Here is a 21,260-nt window from a genome sequence, read left to right on the forward strand (position 1 = left end):
GGGTTCACAGACTAGGCCTCCCTGAGAGGCCCCATGTGATAAGTGTGCTCAGAGTACCTTTAACACATGCCAACAGCATTGACACACTCAGCCACATTCCTTTGAGTAAATGAGAAACAAATCCTTTGCAGGTGGGAACCGTGACCACTAAGGCAATTTTCCTAGTCACTGGGGATAACCGCTTTTCTGGCACGGGGTAGTACCCACAGAGGTAATGTATAGTTAACCTCTCACTTGCTGCTAGAGTGGGAAGATCTTGGCTTTATGCCCACTTTATGGAAAGGATGGAGGATGTTTGCCAGTACTAGGGCCACTTATGATTTTTGACTGACTCATGGATTTGGAATTGTTTTGGATGATTTGGCTTGGAACATGCAAAATTTTTACTTAAAAAATAATTTAAAAAATGCTGAAACTATAAGGGGAAGAGGCCCCTCCACTTCCTCGCTTCTGACCTTTTGGCTCAGATCAAGTATGGAGACATCTGAATCCTAAGACCCTTGGGCTTGGGCCTGCACGTAGGATGGCTGCCACTGGATTTGGGAGTATTTGAAGTCCCAGGATGAGAGCCTGGGATGGAGGATGCTCGCTGGTTGTAGTCCCATACATGGTGTTTAGAATGATTGAGTTCTGTCTGCTTAATCTACATGGTTTTTGGAACAACTGAGTTCTGCTCAACTGATATGATTTGGAACTGATTTGGCTGATTTGACCTGGAACACAAAATATATTAATAAAAAAAATGCTGAAAGCCAGATTTCCTTCTATCTCATCCCCCAGGAAAGTGTGAATAACCTTGGCATGCAAGAAAGGAGAATTGGCTCCTACCTGGGACCAAATTCCACGATTAGGGGAACATTATAAGATATGATTAATCATGATTTGAATTTGTACAGCACCTTCTATCCCAAAAGCTCCTAGAGTATAAAGACACATGATGACCAGCAGGGAAAAGCTTGTCACATACCCACTGACTTGGGTAAATGGAGGCTTTATTTTGGTTCTTTTTCTAGCAGGGCTGCCTATGGACCAGGTAGTTATTGGTTAGGTTGCCGGCAAGTCTTCTCTTCTGACTTTGTGGACACCAGGTACATGGAAAGAAATTTCAGTTAGTGACTATAAGTTGACTCTTGTTCATAGCTACTGTAAAGCACTGTTTTGTGGTTAAGACTGTGGGGCTGGGACTCCAGAGATCTGGTGCAGTACTTTGATGTTGACCTCCTGGGCATCTTGAGCAATTCAACTATTCCTAGTATAACACAGATAACAATGCTTCTCTGTGACACGGGGCACGGTGAAAGTATATTCATTATTCAGTTATTGTACGTAATTTGAAGGGATGCATAAGTCCTTGAACAGACGGGACGTGTGCAACTGGCAAAGGAAGTTTGTCCCTGGATTAACACCTGTCTAGAGGTTTATGAGTCTCTCTCTCTTTTTATCTTTAAGAGAATAATTAATATATGATAGATAAATGCACTAAAATATGATCACTTTTTAATTTAAGAACCCACTCCTGGTCTCACTTGCCTGTAAATAGTCAAGGGCAGTTTTAAAGTGAACTTCAGACATGAGATCTAGCATCTCCCTACCTGCTCTCTACAGCCTCCACATTTTATTATTGCACTTAGGACTTTTAATATTGGGATCAGCACTCTGAACTCCATAGGAAAAGGGTATCATTCAGTACCTACTCCTGAGTTAATTAAGGAGCTTTTATGAAACATAACTCATGGACTCCTGTTCCATGATCTTTTGAAGGTAAGACCTTCAGAAGGTGAGTATAGTATGGAAAAGCAGGAAATCCTCAGAGGGCAGTGCTAGATACAGAGACATGACTGCTTCTCTGTTATTGATGATTTAAAAGGATTCGGTCAACTTAAATCATATTACCAAATTTCCTTTCCTCTGTCACCAATTACATCATGGATGCTTAAAGCAACTGAGCTTTAAAATCCAATTTACCTGGTCTGGTTGATGTTCTTTCCTTACTTTTTGTACGTCTCCCAGCTAGACAGTGGGAGTCGATGAAGTCTGTTTCACTTCCAGTGTTCAGTTAAACTTGTAAAGGTTTTGGTGGAACCTCTCTCTTGCACCTCCTGTTAACAGACTCTTGTGTAAACCTTGCCCAGTGCTTGCACTTAGCCTGCTAGCTTTCCTATGGGTCCTGACGCTGTGTGTGGAGCAGGTACTCTGGCAGGTTTAAAGTCCACCAAAATGTTTACAAGTTTATCATCTCCCCAAGCCTGTGTTACTGCCCCCAATCCGCAGTGCAAGTTCACTTGCACAGAGGAACTGAGAAGAGTAAATGGCTTCAGGTGTTCATTTATATGTAACAATGGGTTGTTTCCTTATTTATTGGGGGTGGGGGGGATCTTCAAATATTAACCAGTTACAAGTATTTAATTTATTTCCTACTGTAATAAGTTCATGTAGTTTAAACTGGTGGTCTTTTACAGTGTATTGGGAAAAACATGGGCAATCCTATTTAAAATAAAATATCTTCCTAGTACTCACTTGCAAGAAGAATGCCCTTGTGAGTTTTGGTTACACATTTTAGCAAAAAGTTTAGACCAATGCTCGTCTAACGGTGGAAACAGATGTTGCATTTGTGCCACCATAAAACAAGCAAGCAGGTTTCCATCCCCCTTGTTGCGCCACAAGTTTCCAAAATTTGTGGCTGTTACAAAGGTGGCACTAGTTGCTACCACTTTATTGCAGCAAATGTCCATTTGCTTTATGGCATGAGAGTGCAGGTAGCCCAAAGCTGCCTGTGCTCTCCAGCTGGCCTGGGGAATGAGAGGCCCAGTCCTGTGCAACTGAGGGATTTCTGCACCTGCCTTCCCCTCTTACAGAGATGTGCCCTGAGCAATTTCCAGGCCATGTCTCTGTAAGTGGGGACCCCACATAGAGATGTGCCTTGGAGATTTCCCAGGGTATGTCTCTGCAAGCAAGAAAGCTGGGGTTCTCACTTGGAGACACAACCCTGGGAATCTCTGTGGTGAGTCTCCATAAGCAGAGAACACGTTGCCTACTGTCCTGCATCAGGCAGGGGCCCAATTGTGCAGGACAACAGCACAGGTGACATATTTTGCCCAGTGAAGCAGACAGGTGTGGTGGGGGACATCCTACAACAGCTGATCTGCTTCATTTGGTGAGATCTGTTTATATAATTGTTAGATATTTCATATGGCCGGTGGGTACCTACAATGGATTTAGATGTGTGTGGGAGAAGTGAGAGACGGGTCATTATTTCCTTTTCTGTGCCTGAATTTTGTCCATATTTCTACTGTTGCTTTGAACAACGGGTGGTAGCAGAAAAAGAAGAAGCAACTGCCAGAGTTCAATCAGAACATCTCATGGGTCAAACTTCCAACCAGACTACACGGCTGTACACCAGCTGTCTTGATTTCGGTATGTTTCTGTGTCTTACACTCCCTCCAAATATATGTGCACATGTACACATGCACACTCACTGTTTCAGGTTAGCATTATCAGTTAAAGTCCAAACCCTACAGCCACCTGCCAATTGTCAGTCATCAAGTATGCACACATTACAAAAGGGTGTCACTCCTAATATTGCCAGACTTCTCAGGGTGACACGTAATTTAATTATCATATTTGAAAAAATGGTGTATATTTTTCACTCATCTCAAGTACTGGGATCCAGAGCCACCTGAAAAGGAATCTGCAAAGGAACCAAAAATTGGATTTCCTTTTTCTTTTTCTTGTCCTTTTCTTTCTTTCTCTCTTTTTTCCTCTTATAATGTGGAAAGTGAGCCCAAGGTTTCTAAAACTAGCAAAAGGCTTCTTGGAAGGAGGATTTTCTTACCTGATTGTACTTCAAATCTTGTATTTCAAGGGGTGCTTGAAGAAGTAACATTGTGCCCTCTGCCTCCCTTCCCCTGCCTTACTGTAAATGTAATTATATCAATATAAGTCATTCCTGAAGGAAGGAGGTTAAGCTATATCAGTGTAAGGCACATTTGTACCAGTACAAGTGCATTCACAGTGGGTGCATCTACACATGTGCTTTACTGCAGAATTGACTAATTAGCTCTGCAGTAAAGCATCATAGCCCACATGTGCACTGGTATTAGGGTGCAGTAAAATAATTAACTCTGTCATAGGATAGTACAGTTGGGGACAGTACTATCCTACAGCAGAGTAATTTACTCCACTTAAATGCACGTGTAGATGCTGACAGGGGCTGGTTGGGGCACAAGGGTGCTACAGTGTGGGGGCTGCCTGCCACTTAGCCCCACACTTTAGCACCCTCGTGCCCCAGCCAGCCCCTCCACCACTTGCAGCCACCACCTGGGGCTGCTCCACCCCAGCTCAAAGTTCTGCGGTCATTTGCAGATGCTGTGCCCAGAAGCAGTTTTCTCTGGCATGAATTACACCAGAGTTTATCATGTTGCATTAATTGCATGTGTAGATGCACCCATTAGGTATAGTACTTGTATAACTATTTTAGTAAGGAATTACTTTTCTACCCACTATAATTATAAAAGTTAAAAGAACCCCAAAAAGCTAGATGCAGAGCAGGCCTAACCTTTTTAAATGTTTATGTTTTTATCAGTGCCCATTTAGCCCAATTTCTGGAAAACGGAAACCTTTGCAAAAAATTAACCCCCCCCGCCGCTCCCCCTACTTCAGGTAAGGTGTGAAAATTGACTATATCCATCTACTGAAAGCCCCTGAGAATCTTCTAGCAAAAGCCATGGAGATCAGACTGGACAGGTCTCAAACTGTTAAGGTAAGAAAGCAATTAGAAGAAGAAACCATTTCCTCCCTTCATTAACTGGTGCTGCCCTGTGCACTACTGCCATCAGTCTCCAGGCAGACTTAGGGAGCCTGCAGAGTACCTTGAGATGTGTACCTGCTGGTCAGTACTGTAAGCTCTCTGCTCTTCAGGGACTCCAGCTACGAATGTCTGTTCAGGCATCTCCAGGTAAGTTTTTCTACAAGGAAACCAAACTTGAGAGAATTCTCCCTGATCACTTGAACATGTGTATGAAGCCAGTATTTTAAAAGCTTCCATTCAAAAGATTTCCAAATTTCTGATTTGCATTATCTATTGGGTGCAGTGGTAGAAGTGCTGCCTTTTCTCTAACGTATTGGCCTCTTAGCCTCTTGAGATGGAAGCTAAAGATCCAGCAGCCATTTAGAAATGAGGAAAGGAAAATCTCTCTGTGTGGTCAACATTTCCTACCTCATTTTATTGAAAACAGATGCTATTACCCATGGCTGCTGATCAGCCCTGTAGCAGTTACTTCACTTCCCTAGATCAGTGGTTTTCAATTTGTGGTCCATGGACCCCCTGGGGGGTCCAAAGTCTATGTCTAAGGGGTCCGCGAAAGATGACTATGATCAATCAATATGAATACAATTCAAAGGGGTGCACTCCTCCATTTGAAATTTCCAAAGGGGTCTGCATCTCCATTCAAATTTTTTGGGGGTCTGCAAATGAAAAAAAGCTGAAAACCACTTGTTTCGGCACTTGCTACTATTCCAGTTGCTCAAGTCCTCCTGTGAGGGCCTGAGAATCCTCAGCTTTTACTGGAACCCAGGCTACTTAGCCTGCCAAAAGATTAGCTCCTGGCTTGGTAGAGCTCTACACTTAAAGTAGCGAGGGTAAATGTACTAATGCTTATCATGACCTCCTCTGAAATACCTCAGTTCTACTTGCATCTGCTTTTCCTACCTATCAAGGTGCCCTTTATCACACCCAGCCTATGACCATAACATACTACTAGCAGCTTGCAATCCAACCTGATCCCTTGTGTAGAGTCTCCGACTTCTCCTATCACTCCCTGGTTATTCTCTCCATTTCTCTCCCTTTGGAAAACTATTCATAGCCAGCTTGTTTTCCAGCCTGGCTGGACATGCAAGTAGACAGCAAGAAGATGAGTCTAAAAGAAAACACACAGTGAGATACAGGAGGTAAAGGTGGTCAAAAAGATTGATTCTAAAATTCTATGGAAAATAATGTAAATCCAGTTACCTGCTGAATTTTCCAACTTGTTTCCATTCTGCAGAATTTGAAAGAGAACTCTTAAGTTTGCTTGTTTAAAGTTTTCATGTAATTGTTGTGAACAAGTGACATGTTTGAACACCTGAATTTTTGAACTGTAACGTCTTCATCTTGCTGCTGCTGAGGGCAGGAAAATGAGTGTTGCCTACAGGAGGATGTTGCCTCCCATACCCTTTCCATGTTTCCGTTTGGCAGACTGTAACTTGCCAAACTCTGGAATAGTTATAGAGGAGCCAAAGGAAAAATAAAAAGTGTGAAGTGAGGAAAATGCATCATAGTACTCATTTTAATGAACAAACGGGGAGAAGAAAAGGGGTAAAAGGATAAGAACCTAGACACGCTAAATTATATCACTTTGGTTTCAGCTAATAAAGACAAATTTTAATTACAACAAACTAAAATGTCTTCCTGCTGTTTGTTCAGATGCAAAATTTCAACAAGCTTTGACATGAAGGTCTGCAGCCCAGGGAGGACCAGGGCTCCCTCAGACTTGCTCCAGACACGACTCAGTCTACAAGGCCTCCTCACTTCTGGAAACCTTTCCAGATGTCTGAACAAGGAACCTTTCAATAATTGGCTCCAACACCAAGAAGCAGACAGTTTCCAGGCATTGGCTTCCTTGAATCTGGACAGTTTGTTTAAAGGTTAGAAGGCTTTGAAATCCCTTATGCATGATGGTGCTGTAGGTTAAACAGAATTTGAGTCTGCTTTACCATGCTGTGTAACTATTTGCCTCAACCCAATTTTTATGGGCCCAATCCTGCAGCCCTTAATCACATGAGCAAGCTAAGCTTCAGTAGGCCTCCAGTCAGGTTTGTTTATACAGGCCTCCTTGTCAAGTATGTTCTTTCTGGGATTTCATTGAAAAATTCTGTTAAATGTAATACCTATTCAGTGACATTAACAATGAAAAATGCAGCCACACGTGGCTTTCAGAGAATGGAACATGTTCTTTTTATGACGCCTGGAAACTAAAGTATATTTTGAAAAGCAGGGAGTTGTAAATAGTTGGATGATGGTATCCACTGGTGTGCAGAGGATGGAGAAAAATTAAATCCTTCTGTTTCCCAGAAGGTCCCAGTTGCTCTGATTGCTCTGAGGCGAGGCAGGGAAACGTAAAATACTGCTGGAAGCATTTCATCATCAACAAGAAATTAAGCTTACATTTTATTTTAAAGTAACGTTAAAGTAAATATGATCTAAATAGCTGAGGTTTAAAGTACAGCAAAGCAGAGTTAGATCAGATCTCAGGAAAGGCTACCTGAATGTAACAGCAGTAGGACAATGGAACAAGAGAAGTTCTTTAGCAGCGGCCCTTTACACCCCTATCTCTTTTCACTACAGTGTGCCTTTACACAAACAGAGAGATGTGACTGATAACCAGGCCAAAAGTTTGATGTAGTCTGTGGTCTTGAAGGACAAACCCTGCATTGTGCGGCTCAGCCCTTATGACCACTACAGCCACATCAGAGAATTTGGTTGCATACGTCAGTCATCTCCCTTTACCATGATCCAATAAAGTACATGGACTAACCCCAGCATACATATGTGAACTTTCTGAGGCAAAGAGCCCGTTGGCATGGTTCTCTTTGCAGAATACAGGCCATGGGATACCACACAGCACTACTGGCTGGTGAACTTAATCGAAGTACAACTCAGCTCCCAGCAGTGTCTTAAAATCATAGGGTTAGAAGGCACCTGAAAGGTCACCCGGTCTAACTCACACAGATGCAGTATTTGCTATTCAAAACCAACCCAGACAGGTGCCCACCAGCCTCTTCTTAAAAACCTCCAGTGAAGGAGATTCCACAATTTCCCTAGACAGCTTGTGCCATTATCCTACTGCTTTTACATCTATGAAGTTTCCCCTCAAATTTGATCAAAACCTGCTTTGCTACACTTTGAATCTAGGTGAGAACAGTTATCTCCCTCTTTATGACAGCCTTTCAAATATTTAAAAACTGCTACCATACCCCCCCCATCTCCTTTTCTCCTAGCTGAACATGCTTCATACCTTCAACTTTTTGTACGGTTGATATTCCAACCCCGTTATCAACTTTGTCACATGCTTCTAGATTCACTACAGTTTCTCCGCATCCTTTAAATGCAGTACCCCAAACTGGAATATCAGTGGGAATCTTTGGGAGGAGCTAAATCCAATTTGCTGTGTAGGTGACTTCATTGTGTTCCCTAATCAGGGACCACATTATGTCTACAAGGTTTTGTACCTGAAAGAACTACTCGTGCTCGTCTCACCACTCCTTAGCAGATATGGGATGGGACCCAGCTGAAGGTGCCTCCAACTCAGTGCACTGGACTTTGGGTTCAGAGCACTTGTGGGGCATCTGCACAAAGGAGAAAGAGAGAAAGTTTCAGGGACTGAGTGGCCCTATACTTAGTCAGGGAGGAAGGGCGACAACAAAGAGGCAGTTCAGATTTTGATCCTCCCCACAGAGATTATTGTAAAAGCTAATGCAGGCAGTGTCAATGGACCTGCACTGCCAGGGGCCAAGCAGCTGCTATAACTGAGCCTCTGATGAGTACCTGAGTCGTACTGAAATCTCATTCCTTGTTGAAATTCTCTTCACCAAGTAGACAGGGCTTCTCTTATGTGACTGGTCAGATATTTCCTCCTAGTAACGCCAGCAGGTTATGACCCCATATGTCTTTTTGTTCTTTAACGGATACAGGTTGTACTTGTATTGGTCTACAGGCAAAGGGAATCAGAACTTGTGGCAGAGGTGATATCTTTTCTTAGACCAATTAGATATTTGAAAAAAAAATCTTTATTTGCAAGCTTTTGGGCACACTTGCCTTTCTTCTGGCATTAGAGAATGCAAAGACTGTAAAATTTCTCCTAGGTGGAAATGAAAATTCATATTTCATAGGACAGCTGAAGGTGTTGTAAGATCTCCTGGTTGAAAAAGTTCTTTTTGTGCTAATTAGGCTCAGATAAAAGTTAGAGCAGTCTATTTACCTCAAAGTTGTTCGAAGGTAAGCAGGATGTTGAATTATGTTTCCTTCTGGTTATGATGCTTCATATTTCACAGGAGTGTGGGAAACAGCAATGCTCTCCTGGACAAGGAATTTCTCTTGTGTTGAGGCACCTTTGAGCTCTGTGAACATGCAGATTTAGCTCAGAACAAAAGGCAGGAGCAAGGTGTCAGCTTTCAGGTTCCAAGGTAGTGAATTTTGCTTCTTTCTTGTAAAATTATTAAGTTTTCATTTAAAAAATTGGTCTAATAAAAGATATCACCTCTACCCTGAGGTCTGATTCCTTTTGCCTGTAGACCAATATGGCTACAACCTGTATCCCTGAAACATGGAAGATACTGAATTTAGCCATTTTTTAAATGAGAACTTCATTAATTTTACAAGGAGGAAGCAAAATTCACTACTTTGGAACCTGAAAGCTGACACCTTGCTCCTGCATTTTGTTCTGAGCTAAATCTGCATGTTCCCAGAGCTCAGAGCTGCATCAACACAAGAGACATTCCTTGCCCAGGAAAGCATCCATCTACCCATCCTCCTGGAAATATGAAGCATCATAGCCAGAAGGAAACACAATTCAATATCCCGCTTACCTTCAGGCAACTTTGAGGTAAACAGACTGCTCTAATATTTATCTGAGCCTAATTTGCACAAAATGAACTATTCCAACCAGGAGATCTTACACCTTCAGCTCTCCTGTAAAACATGAACTTTCATTCTTACCTAGGAGAAATTTTACAGTCTTTGCATTCTCTAATGCCAGAAGAAGGGTGAGTATGCCCAAAAGCTTGCAAATAAAGACTTTTTTTTGCAAATATCTAATTGCTCTAATAAAAGCTATCATCTCTGCCATGAGTTCTGATTTCTTTTTTCTTTAAAAATGTTTAAAGGCATTTAGGTGCCCAATTGACACAAATCCTCCTGATTTCCATAAGAAACCAGATTTGAGGACAGGAGAGCTCTAATCTCCCAAGGTTCTGGATATTCACAGTGCACCAGATGCTGCTCCTGCTCCATGCAGTGAGAATCCCACTGATTTGATGGAAAGTCTGCAGAAGAGAACTGGTCCCTAAGCCAATACTGATCCATCTGGACATTTCAGTTGGAGTCAGGCACCTTCAAGAATCTGGGCCCGTGTCTCTTCAAAGAGAGCATTTACAGCCAAATTCTATTTGCCTTGCTACTGAGGCCCCTAAGAACCTTTAAGCATTTAGCCTGCATCTTACCAGTGCCTAGTGTAGAGGATATTGCAGCCTTCTGGCACTGAGCACATTATTATTCTATCCTATTTATTTCTATTTCAAGAACAAGCACATTGGTGCCTTAAGATGGGACCATTACACTGCACACACATCATAAAAGGAGAGTCCCTGCTTGTATTATAAACCTTCCTTCTGGTACGTGCCAACTGTACTGTCATGACTGTGCAGTCCTGGAGCTGTTGATCTTGAACGTGATCACAATTAAACCAATTCCAGTCCATCAGAGCAGAAATGGGCAGTTCTAATTAGTGTGCTGTTAATCTCAATCCACTTCCAGAAAACACCATAAATCAATTAAATGCCAAGATTAATGTGATCCTGTATATGTGTACCTTTTTGGTAAACTGCATATGTTTAAATGACATTTCTGTCACAATAATCTGCTATGACATTGACTTTTTCAATATATACTGTACTTATGAGTGAGACAGGAATTACTGAAGACAGGAATTACTGAGTTAGACTGGGTGACCTTTCAGGTGCCTTCTAACCCTATGGCCAATGTGATTGTAGAGCCGCTAGCTATCATCTTTTCAGCTCATGGTAATTGGGAAAGGTCCTGGACATTGGAAAAGGGCAAATATAGTGCCCATCATTAAGAAAGGGAAGAAAGAGGATCCAGGGAGCTACTTACCAGTCAGCCTCACCTTAGTTCCTCCAAAAATCATGGAACAGATCCTCCATTTTAAGGACCTGGAGGAGAAGAAGGTGACTAGGAACAGTCTGCAAGGATTCATCAAGGGCAGTTCATGCCTGACCAACCTGATTACCTTTTATGATGAGATGGCTAGCTCTGTGGATGCAGGGTAAGCAATGGATGTGATATACCTCGGCTCTAGCAAGGCTTTTGATATGGTCTCCCACAACATTCTTGCCACCAAGCTGAGGAAGTACGAGCTGGATGAATGGGCCGTAAGGTGGATAGAAAACTGGCTGGATTGCTGGGCACAAAGGACACTACCCAATGGCTTAATGTTTAGCTGGCAGCTTGTATCAAGTGCAGTGCCCCAGGGGTCAGTCCTGGGACCACTTTCATTCAGTATATTCATCCATAATTTGGAAGATGGGATGGAGTGCACACTCAGCAACTATGCAGATGACACTAAGCTGCAGGGAATAGTAGACACACTGGAACGTAGGTCTAGGAATTGGAGAGACCTAGACAAATTGAAGGACTGGACCAAAATAAATCTCATAATGTTCAATAAGGACAAATGCAAAGTCCTGCACTTAAGACACAACAATCCCATGCCCCAATACAGCTGGGGGCTGACTGGCTAAGCAGCAGCTCTGTAGAAAATGACCTAGGGGGTTACAGTAGACAATAAGCTGAATATGAGCCAGCAGTGTGCCCCATTGTGATGAAGGCTAACGGCGTACTGGGCTGCATTAGTAGGTCTGTTGTCAGCAGATCCAGGGAAGTGATTATTCCCCTCTATTTGGCACTGGGGAGGCCACACGTGGACTACTATGTCCAGTTTTGGGTCCCCCACTACAGAAAGGGTGTGAACAAATTAGAGAGAGTCCAGCAGAGGACAACAAAAATGGTTAGGGAGCTGGGGAACATGACATGTGAGGAGAGGCTGAGGGAACTGAACTTATTTAATCTGGAGAAGAGAAGACTGAGAGGGGATTGAAGAGTAGCCTTCAACTCCCTGAAGGGCAGTTCCAAAGAGGATGGAGCTGGGCTGTTCTCAGTGGTGGCAGATGACACAGCAAAGAGCAACAGTCTCAAGGTGCAGCAAGGGAAACTGAGGTTAGATATTAGGAAAAACTTTCTCACTAGGAGTGTGCTGAAGCACTGGAACAGGTTACCCAGAATGGTGCTGGAATCTCCATCCTTGAAGGCTTTCAAGACCCAGATAGACAAAGCCTCGGTTGCAATGATCGAGTTGGGGATGGTCCTGCTTTGAGCAGGTTTTGCCCAGATGACTGCTTGACGTCCTTTCCAATCCTAACTGTCTATGATTCTATGATGTACATAATTAATTGCAATAGATCCAAGCACTAAAAGGGACATAAGCATTTTTTTCTTAAAACTACTATAGTTTAGCTCTTAGGCCAGGAAGTTTTCTTTCACTTCCACAAAAAGCTGGCAGCCTATATTTGTGTTTGCTTATTTTGTTGGACACTTGTAGACACAGACTCCTGACTACTGAAACTAATCCTTACATGTTTTAATTGAAAAAAATCCCCCTTTTGGGGAAAAAGAGTGCTCTCAGTGGGCATGTCTACATGTTCATTAATGTGCATTAAATTTAGTACCTCCATTGTGAGGTACTAGAAAAAGGCCCATTAACTTATTTAATGGGCATTAGTGACAGCACTTCCCCCCCCACATGCTTTAATGTCCATTAAGGTAGGCTAATGCGCATTAACGTGCATGTGTAGATGTGCCCAGTGTCTGTGATCCTGAAACCTTTGGAAAGTGCTGCTAAGTTTCTTTAGGTGACCTAGCACTTATCTAATATTGGATAACTTTGTGTAACTCTGTTGGCTAGAGTGGTAAATCCATCTTCGTTTCTCTTTCAGCAATAATGGTGTGGAAGGTTTGCTGCAGAGGATTACTGAAAATTGGATTGGTTATAAGGGATTCCTCTAAGCTACGGGTGGGCAATTGTCTAGGCAAGAGGGCCACATGGGTTGTTTTGGTGAGCTGTTGTGGGCAAGCACCCCTCCCCAGCGCAAAAACTCCCCAAAACTCCCTATGTGGGATGGGACCCTAGCCGGTGGTGTTCAGGAATGGGATGAGAGGATGAGGCCAGGATCATATGGCAGGGTTGTGGGGCAGTGACAGCATGGGGCTAGGGCCAGGTCAGACGGTGACAGCATGGGGCTGGGGGCTGCCACTGCCACGTGGGCATCCTGGGGTGAGCCGTCAGCCGGCATGGGATGGAGATAGTGCCGCAGCTCTGCCTGGTGGGGCTGAGAGACTCACGGTGGGCCAGGCAAAATCATTCTGCAGGCTGGATCTGGCCCATGGGCTGTATTTTGCCCACCCCTGCCTCTTCACCCACCCCAGCAGAAAAGGAAGAGGTTCATTCTTGCTTCTTTTTACACCTTAGGAATACCCAGAATGTCTAGTTTTGCCTTCCCTGGTTGTTTTTCCCCAGTTTCTGGGGGTCTCTCAGCCTGCTCCGAGATATCTATTGGCACATGATGGTGGAGGGGGTGGGGGTGGGGGTTGGTAAGCTTTCACAAAGACATCCTTTCCGCACTGCATGCTTTCAGGCATAAAAATTAAAGTTGTTAAAATGGTTACCAGTCTGCCTCCAAGTGCTATTCCCTCTCAGCTGCTTGGGTTCCTGGCTTTTGTGGTGTCATCATTTGATCAGCCACCACAGAGTTTTCTATAATTTAATTACTTATATTTTAAAACCCAGAGTGGATTATTTCTAACTAAAACCCTTCAGACTGCCTCAGTGCATCATTAAGAAGCTAAGTCAGTCACAAGCCCAGTTTTAACCCGCCTTTAAATTCTGGTGGTTGGTTCTTGCCTTCCTTTGGATTTTTCCCCTCTGTAAGTCTACTAGATTTCTCCAAACTGTTATATTGCCTTACTGATCAAATTATCTTATCTAAAAATGCCCAAGTAAACAGGTCTAAAGCTTTTGACCTTTGAATTAAAATGTGACAGGAACATCTTGAAAATCTTATTGAAAGCATCTGGTGGTTTTAGGGAGCTAATTAAATTCGTCAGCACATATAGGATCAGCATTTTCACGGTTTAAAGGGTCAAAGGAGAAAGTACAATCAAAATCACCAAACAAGTGATTAATGAGATTCCATAAAAATTAAGCGTTGATTGAAGGGAATAGCTATGGAATGGACTAATTATAGAAGTCACTATTGAAAAAGACCCTTCCCATTATGTTGTGCCCCATTATTAAATGCATCTATATTTGTTTTGGTTATAAATGTGTGATCCATGCAGTCCTTGCACTTGCTAAGATGAGAGTAGTGTGGCTAGTTATATAAGATAACTTCAAAGCAAGTGGGGGCTGTCACAAAGCTGGGCTGATATTAACAAAAGCAGAGTGAACTGAAACGCCTTTTGAAAGGGATCAGATTATTTTATCGTCCATGTTTAGAGACAAGGCAAAGACTTAAGAGAAAACCACACAGGCAAGAATGTGGAAGTTTGCATTATATCAGACACCTATCTGCATATTATGCATGTAAGTAAGCAGTCTGATTTTCAGTGCAGTCACTGTGATTGGTAGGTGTTCAATACCTCTGAAAACCAGGCTGCAAATCTCAACATTGTCCAGATAGGACTTTCCTAGATGAGGCAGGGTACTCTACATTAAAAACACCTGCAAAGGCTGTGGAGCTTGAATATGAGCACACACCACACATTACAAGTGAAACAAACCTGAGCTCCTTAGTCTGTCTTATGTTTGCAAACACCTTGAAAACAAGCAGCACCCAGGAGAGAACGAAAGGCAAGGGGATCAAACAGTAAATCCTTCCTGTCATCTGACCAACTAGCTGTCACTAAAAAAAGATTACCCCTGGTCTGGCTTGTTAAAGCACTCTTCTTAGCAGAAATTATCTTCCTGCTTTCCTCTAAGGCTTGTGCAGATCTCAAACAGGAAAGAGGAATTTCTCTGTAACTGGCAGGGTTACTTTTAAAGCACTAGTTAAATAACGACAGACATTATTTGAACCTGAATCTTGCAAATGCTTAACTTCGGATGCTGGTCCCATTAAACTCAATGAGACTCCTTACCATGAATCAGATGAGACATATGTAGAAGTCTTTGTAACACTGGAGTTTCAAGAAAGGGTACCCAATAGTTCAGGTGATATTACTACTAAAAGTGAAACAATTCCGTTAACAATTCTCTTAAATAGCCTTTTCAGCCACCGATCTCAAAGGTGCTTTTTAAGACAGGTTAGTATCCTTATCCCCAGTTTTCAGATTCGAAGACTGTCACCAGGAGGTAAAGTAATTCATCCAAGGTCTCTCAGCATGCCACTGGCAGAGCCAAAAGGAAAATTCATTTAACATGAGCAAAAAGAGCTCAGATACAGCTCGGTTGGCATAAATGAGATGTGTAAACCACCTAGGCTTTTATTCTACTGGTGGCACAAATGGCCAAAAGCCTGGTAAACACCCATAGAGCTAGTCTTGAGGCCACATCATTTAAACACATTTGTGGTCGGTCTACACTAATGCTGCCATGACAGAGCTGTGTAAGTGCTAGAGTAAAGATATGAGAGAAGTGTTAACATAGACCTCTAAGTTCCTGCCATCAAACCTTGGATCTGCAAAAGGCCAAGTTTTACAGAGGTGACCACTTGTGTGTGGGACTCCTTTACTCGCACGGAAACAGGGCCTTTTTCAGAGTATTTTTAAAGCTGAAGTTCCTTCTGCTCAGTGCTGACTTTGAGCTGCTGCCATGCCACTGGTATGATCATATGGATGCAGCAACAGCATTTTTTTTCTTGTCCCTCCTCACCCCAAGTCAGCACCTGGGGCACCTGCCCTAGTTTCCCTGCCCTAGTTATGCTACTGGCCAGGCTGGACTTCCTAGTTAGCGTGCTGTACATATTGTAAGGCAGGAAAGGTTCTTTGGGTAGATGTGATATCATTTATTAAACCAACTAAGTAGTTGGAAAGAAGTTCTTTGCAAGCTTTTGGGCACAAACACTCTTCTTCAGGCACTGGGAAACTGTACATATTGCAAATGTCAGTCCCTGTCCAATGAACTTTTAGTCTAAAAAGGCAAGTTTTTTATTCTTATTGGCATCTGTTAAATGTGGCAGTTTGCTTAGTGCCATGCAAGATACAAAGAGAGAGTCCATACTTCCAATAATTTATACCCTAATGTATTACCTTTTTAATGGTCTGTGGCATGTTTGCTATTTGTAGACTATTATATTTTAATTGTATTGTATTTTGATACTGTAATGTCAATCATCTGTCTCTTTCCAGGTAGCAGTGGGCATTTTAGAAATGTAGGCTGAAGTTTTCACATTTGTTTAAGGACTTGGGCCCATTTGTTCAAATTACTATTGCATTGATAATTATTATTACTTCTTTTTCTCAGTGGTGTTCCTGTTGCTTCACATTTCATAGAGACTTCCCTTCAAAGAGCTGAACCCTCTTCCCAAGTAGGAATGTATTATTAATATTTTTTAAAGCAGATACCATTCCCACATTGCAGGCATGGAGAAACTGAGATGTTAAATCGAACATTTTCATGAGTAACCACTCATTTTGAATAACTCTGCTGGTGTCTAGGGTGAGATCTGCTGAGATCAGTTTTTGAAGGTGCTGGTACTCTAGGCCCCACAGTCTTCACATGGAAATTTTGGTGCCCGGTGCTTATAAAAATCACGTTTAGTTGGGCCCGCAGGAGTGCCCAAAACACCTCACAAGCAGTAGCCACTTTCGAAAGGACTCCCCTTAGTGACTTGCTGGAGATCATGACAAGAAACCCACTCCAGGGCCACTCCAGTGCAGATCTCTGATTTATGCATCTGTTACGTTAATTTTAGTAGTGAATAAATTAGGATCATTCTCAAGCTGTGTTCACTAACCAGGTTCCTTCCCAAGACAGGTTCCCATAACAGGACAGTGTGTGGCTGTATGCAGCTGTGTGTGTGTGTATGTGTATGTGTGAGTGGGGGGGGGTCATGGGGAGAAGCAGCAGATTAACCAGTGTCTGTCACATGGGAGCCGCTGCCGCTGAAGGGACTCTACCTGGGATTTGCATTCTTACAGCTAATAGGATCGCGAGAGCTCAGGGCCGTCATCCCATCAAGATAAACGTCTCAGGTGCCCACTTTTAAGCAATCTGAATTCAATTAGGCTAATTGGAAAACAAGTAAAGAAGGATTGCATTAATATAGCTTTGCTGCATGAAACTAGAAAACCCACCCTCTCAGGAGAAACCGGAGAGTGCTTTGGGCTCAGTTCTGTGATTCATGATGTCACACACGTGACTAATTCATCTAAGGGAGAAATGGTGCATCATTCTTTATTCCTTAACATGTATACTGTGGTACCCTCGGCAAGCTTTAGCCTGCTTGGGCCGAACTGTGCCAGGCTCTGAGCAAACAAACAGAAATGACATGCTATATTCATATTGTACTCATGGTTTATACTACAGCAGGTACTGAAACTTCTCAGCTTTGTTGTTAATTTGGCATGTCTGTTTCAGCTACCTTGTGCTGAAGAAACAGGGGCAACATTGCAAGTGGATGTGAAATTAACAATATTTCAAGAATCAGAAGTTACCTAGAACTGCAAGGACTTAGCAATAAAGCAATGCAAACTAAGATATGTTAAGTTGGCTCTCAAACTGGTTCTTAAGGAGTAGAAATAATATAAACTTAAGGAGGACAAAAAATCAAGTTCATATAGATAGTCTGTTGCAGGAGAAAATACAGAGTATGGAAGTTACAATAGTTCATGTGCTAATGCTGTTTTGTTTCTTTTTCTCTCAGTTTAGACTTTGGTGTCCACCTAAACCAGGGCTTACTCTTTAGGAAGGCATTTCCAATCCACTACTGCATATGCCTATTGGTAAGTATCATACCATTTATACAATTATTTCTGTGTCTTTCTGGTTTAAATCTATTGGAGAAGACTGCATTCATTTGGTCAAGAAAAATACAAGACATGGGAAAGAGGAAGAAGACTCTGTTATTCAGTGTTTTATGGCTCTGATTTTGTCCTGTCATGTAAGGTATAGTTGAGGAGGTTTGCATGTATCTGAGTACGACTGTCAGGGACAAATGTATTCACTTCTAGTTTGAATTATGTGTACTTGAGGAGCTGATATACGAGAACACCAATCTTTACTGATTCTCTGACTTTTTTACTTATTCTTGTTAAGCAGAAGACAGGGCAAAGTTATACCTTATAGACTAGCTAAATCAGAGATGCATAAGCTTTTGAGAGTCCAGGATCACTTCATCAGATGCTGTGAAAGGATGTGCACAAAGCAGTCTTCAACTAGGGAGAGTGATTTGGGAGGGAGAAGAGAGGGGAAGGAGGACCAGTACTTGGAAAGGCAAACGAGTAGAAAACTCACAGGGACAAAGGGGTCACTAAGTTTTGTTATTTCCAAAAAGTAATTACAGCAGTAAGGGTCATAACAATAATTTATTTTGCTAATCAGAATAATAGGATACTAACAGGGATGCTCTCTGAGCATGTGGTTGTTTTATAGAATGTAGCTCATGGCTAGGTATCCAGGTGATAGCCGTATTGGTCTACAGGAAAAGGTGATCAGGACTCGTGCATATGTATCAATGGTAGAGGTTCAGCCAGCCACCTTTCTTTCTTTTGATGAACTGAACTCTGCAAGCGTCAGTCTCTGCCTGAGGGATAAAGTATGTCAGTGCAGCAACCAGTCTTCCCTTTCTGAACTCTGTCTCTAGGGAAGAAGGGACTCAGACACTTTATGTTATACCTAATGTGTTTAGATACCTTTCCCAAGCAGAGTAAATGAGAAAAGAGTATTTAGGATATTGGCCTAGAACTTGGGAAAACCAGGTTCAAGTTCCTACTCTGCCATAGACTCTTTTTTTTTCATTGGTTGGGTCACTTATTCTTTGTGTGTCTCACTCCCCCAGTTGTAAAATGGCATTATTATTGTTTTTGGCTGTCAGATTGTTGTGGGGATGCGTAGATTAAAGACTGCAAGGGGTTCCAGTACTAATGTAATGGGAGTCAAATAAATATTTAAAATAGATAGATTATGGGATTGCAAAAACGTTGGAGAGGAGAACCTTAGATTTTAGCTAGGTCTAGATTCTCCTGTGTTTTGCTTTTGCTCTCTGTGGCTTGGGAGCCTGGACATGTTGCTTTTCCAAGCCTAGACCACTAATCCAGCCCTGTGAACAACAGAGAAGATATCTCCCACAGTACTGCTCTTCTGATCAGGCAGGAACCCAGAAAGCAGCATGGCAAAAGTCTAACTCAGTGGTTCTCAAAATATTTTTAGACTTAAGGCTCCTTTCAGAAAATGTCAGTTCTTGATAGACTCAAGGCTCCCTTCAGAAAGTGTTAGCTTTTAGTTTTCACTTGATTTTTAACTATAGAAAAATAATAGAGGAAAGACCGCAGCAGGCAAAAATGTTTGTAGAACTACGGATTCTTATTTGAAATCCCTGGGTTTATCTTGTGAATCCTGTTTGCATACCTAGCAGTGCTAACATTGCTTGACACTCCCTGGCACCCCGAAAAGGTCTCAAGGCACTTGACGGTGCTGCATCACCCTGGTTGAGAATCCTTGGTCTAACCAAATGCCCCTTGTTCCCTCTTCAGAAGCAGAGACTGCAGTTTCATCCTGTAGCTTTCAGCTTGTTGCTTTTCTGCTACATTGTGCAAAACAGGATTCATACATACATGCAGTGTTCTTGGAGGGACAGGCATATTTTGTGCCATAAAAATTCAGCTCCAAATTAGAAGAAATTAGGAACATTGCACAGTCCATTCACCTTCACTAATAGAGTTCTTGGGAAACACACATGTAGATTAAACCATGACAATGGCCCCCCGGCTGATTGCTTTGAGTACTCTCCAGTGCCCTCACAATGGTATTGACTTGCTTTTTATACTGTGCACAAAAGCCGCCCTAACCTCTTCTCATTCCTTCTCGGCCTCTTCCCCCCCCTTGCCAGTGTCTACTAGGTCTTTTCTGCTTTCCCCCAATAAACAGTAAATAGAGGATAACATCAAGCTGGAGCTATTAGGGTGAGCTGGGCAGTTCTAAAAGGAATTAACTTTGGTAAACGAGACCATAAGCCCCTTAGCAGCGTGTGGGCAAGAGCTTAGGAAAACACAACCAATCTTTGAGAAACTTTACTGATCACTTTAATATTGGGGAAGTTATCAGAAAATTTGCACATGCGGGAAAAGATAAATACTAAGGAAAATTAACAAAGTATATGCATTTTGGTCTTGATTCGGAGACTAAACAGGAACAAATTCTGTTAAGACATTTCTCAAACTGGGGTAGGAAATGAACTTCTCCAGACTATGTGAGGAGAAGAAATGGGAAAGGAAGGAAAAAGTTAAAAATGAATGACAGCTCTAGAACAGCCCCTGCCTTGTTGCAGCCCTTTCTGTGCCAGTGTAGGGACAAAGTGTGCCTTTTGCTTATCCATGAGGTAACGGTACATATCCGTATAACAAACTTAAAGGTGTATCTGACCCCAAACCTTTGCTTCAGGCACTATCCTGCCTCTTCTCAGGAAAGGTCACACCTTGGCCACATAGCTGACATCCACGACTGGTAACTGCTGTTTTCGCTTCAGTCCCAGGAAGCAAAGTCCTGTGAGTCAGTCATCTGGCCAGGGGTGGCCCTGACTTGCATGGGCTTCTTAGTTCACACCGATCATCTGCTAGGCCAGTAAAATCTTTCCTCTGCCGGGAGCTGGATGCCTCTCGTCCCCACTCCTCCGCCTGGTGGGAGGCAGGTTCCAGCCAGGGCGTGCAGAGAGGGGCAGATCCTGCCGGAGGTCCAGCATCCAGCTCTCCCCTGCTTCTTAAAAAAGCCACTGAGGATAAAAGCAATGGACTGTCCTCTCTCAGGCTGTCTTCACAGGAAGTCTTTCAGCTGCTCTAGGGAAAGGTGAAAGGCTGCTGAAGAGGAACAAAGCAGTTACATTCGCCGTGGTGGCAGCTGAGGCGTTTTCAGAGGTGGCCGTCCCCTTCCCGGGGTGCTTCCTCCTGGCTCGCGGCTGTTTCTTGCAGGAGCGCGTCACCCTCTGGCATCGGGTGGAGCCCCACCCCGGCCTGCGAGGTCTGTCGGCACCTGCCGGTCCCTGGGCAGCCCCTGCCTGTCCGCGGGCAGCTCCCGGGCCGGCGGCCCCGCAGCTGGAGGAGGAGGCAGCGTCTCCCGTCCCCCGGGCTCCCGCGCCGGCTCCCTGTGCTCCGAGGCCCGCGCCAAGTCCCGCAGGGCGCTGCTCCGAATCGGCTCCGGATTGACGCCGCTCCTGCCCCCTCC

General features: G+C 43.1%; 1 protein-coding gene across 1 annotated transcript in view; it reads left to right on the plus strand.

Annotated features, from left to right (window-relative positions):
- Nucleotides 1-20,416: 20,416 nt before the first annotated feature.
- Nucleotides 20,417-21,260, plus strand: part of RAX (retina and anterior neural fold homeobox) — a 2,686-nt gene continuing 1,842 nt past the window's right edge. Inside the window, exon 1 of the mRNA XM_019531673.1 lies at nucleotides 20,417-20,421. Coding sequence (XP_019387218.1) covers nucleotides 20,417-20,421 — 5 coding nt within the window. The remainder of the gene's footprint in view (nucleotides 20,422-21,260) is intronic.

This window comes from Crocodylus porosus, unplaced genomic scaffold, assembly GCF_001723895.1.
Source record: "Crocodylus porosus isolate Cpor-Errol unplaced genomic scaffold, CroPor_comp1, whole genome shotgun sequence".
Classification (NCBI taxonomy): Eukaryota; Metazoa; Chordata; order Crocodylia; family Crocodylidae; genus Crocodylus; species Crocodylus porosus.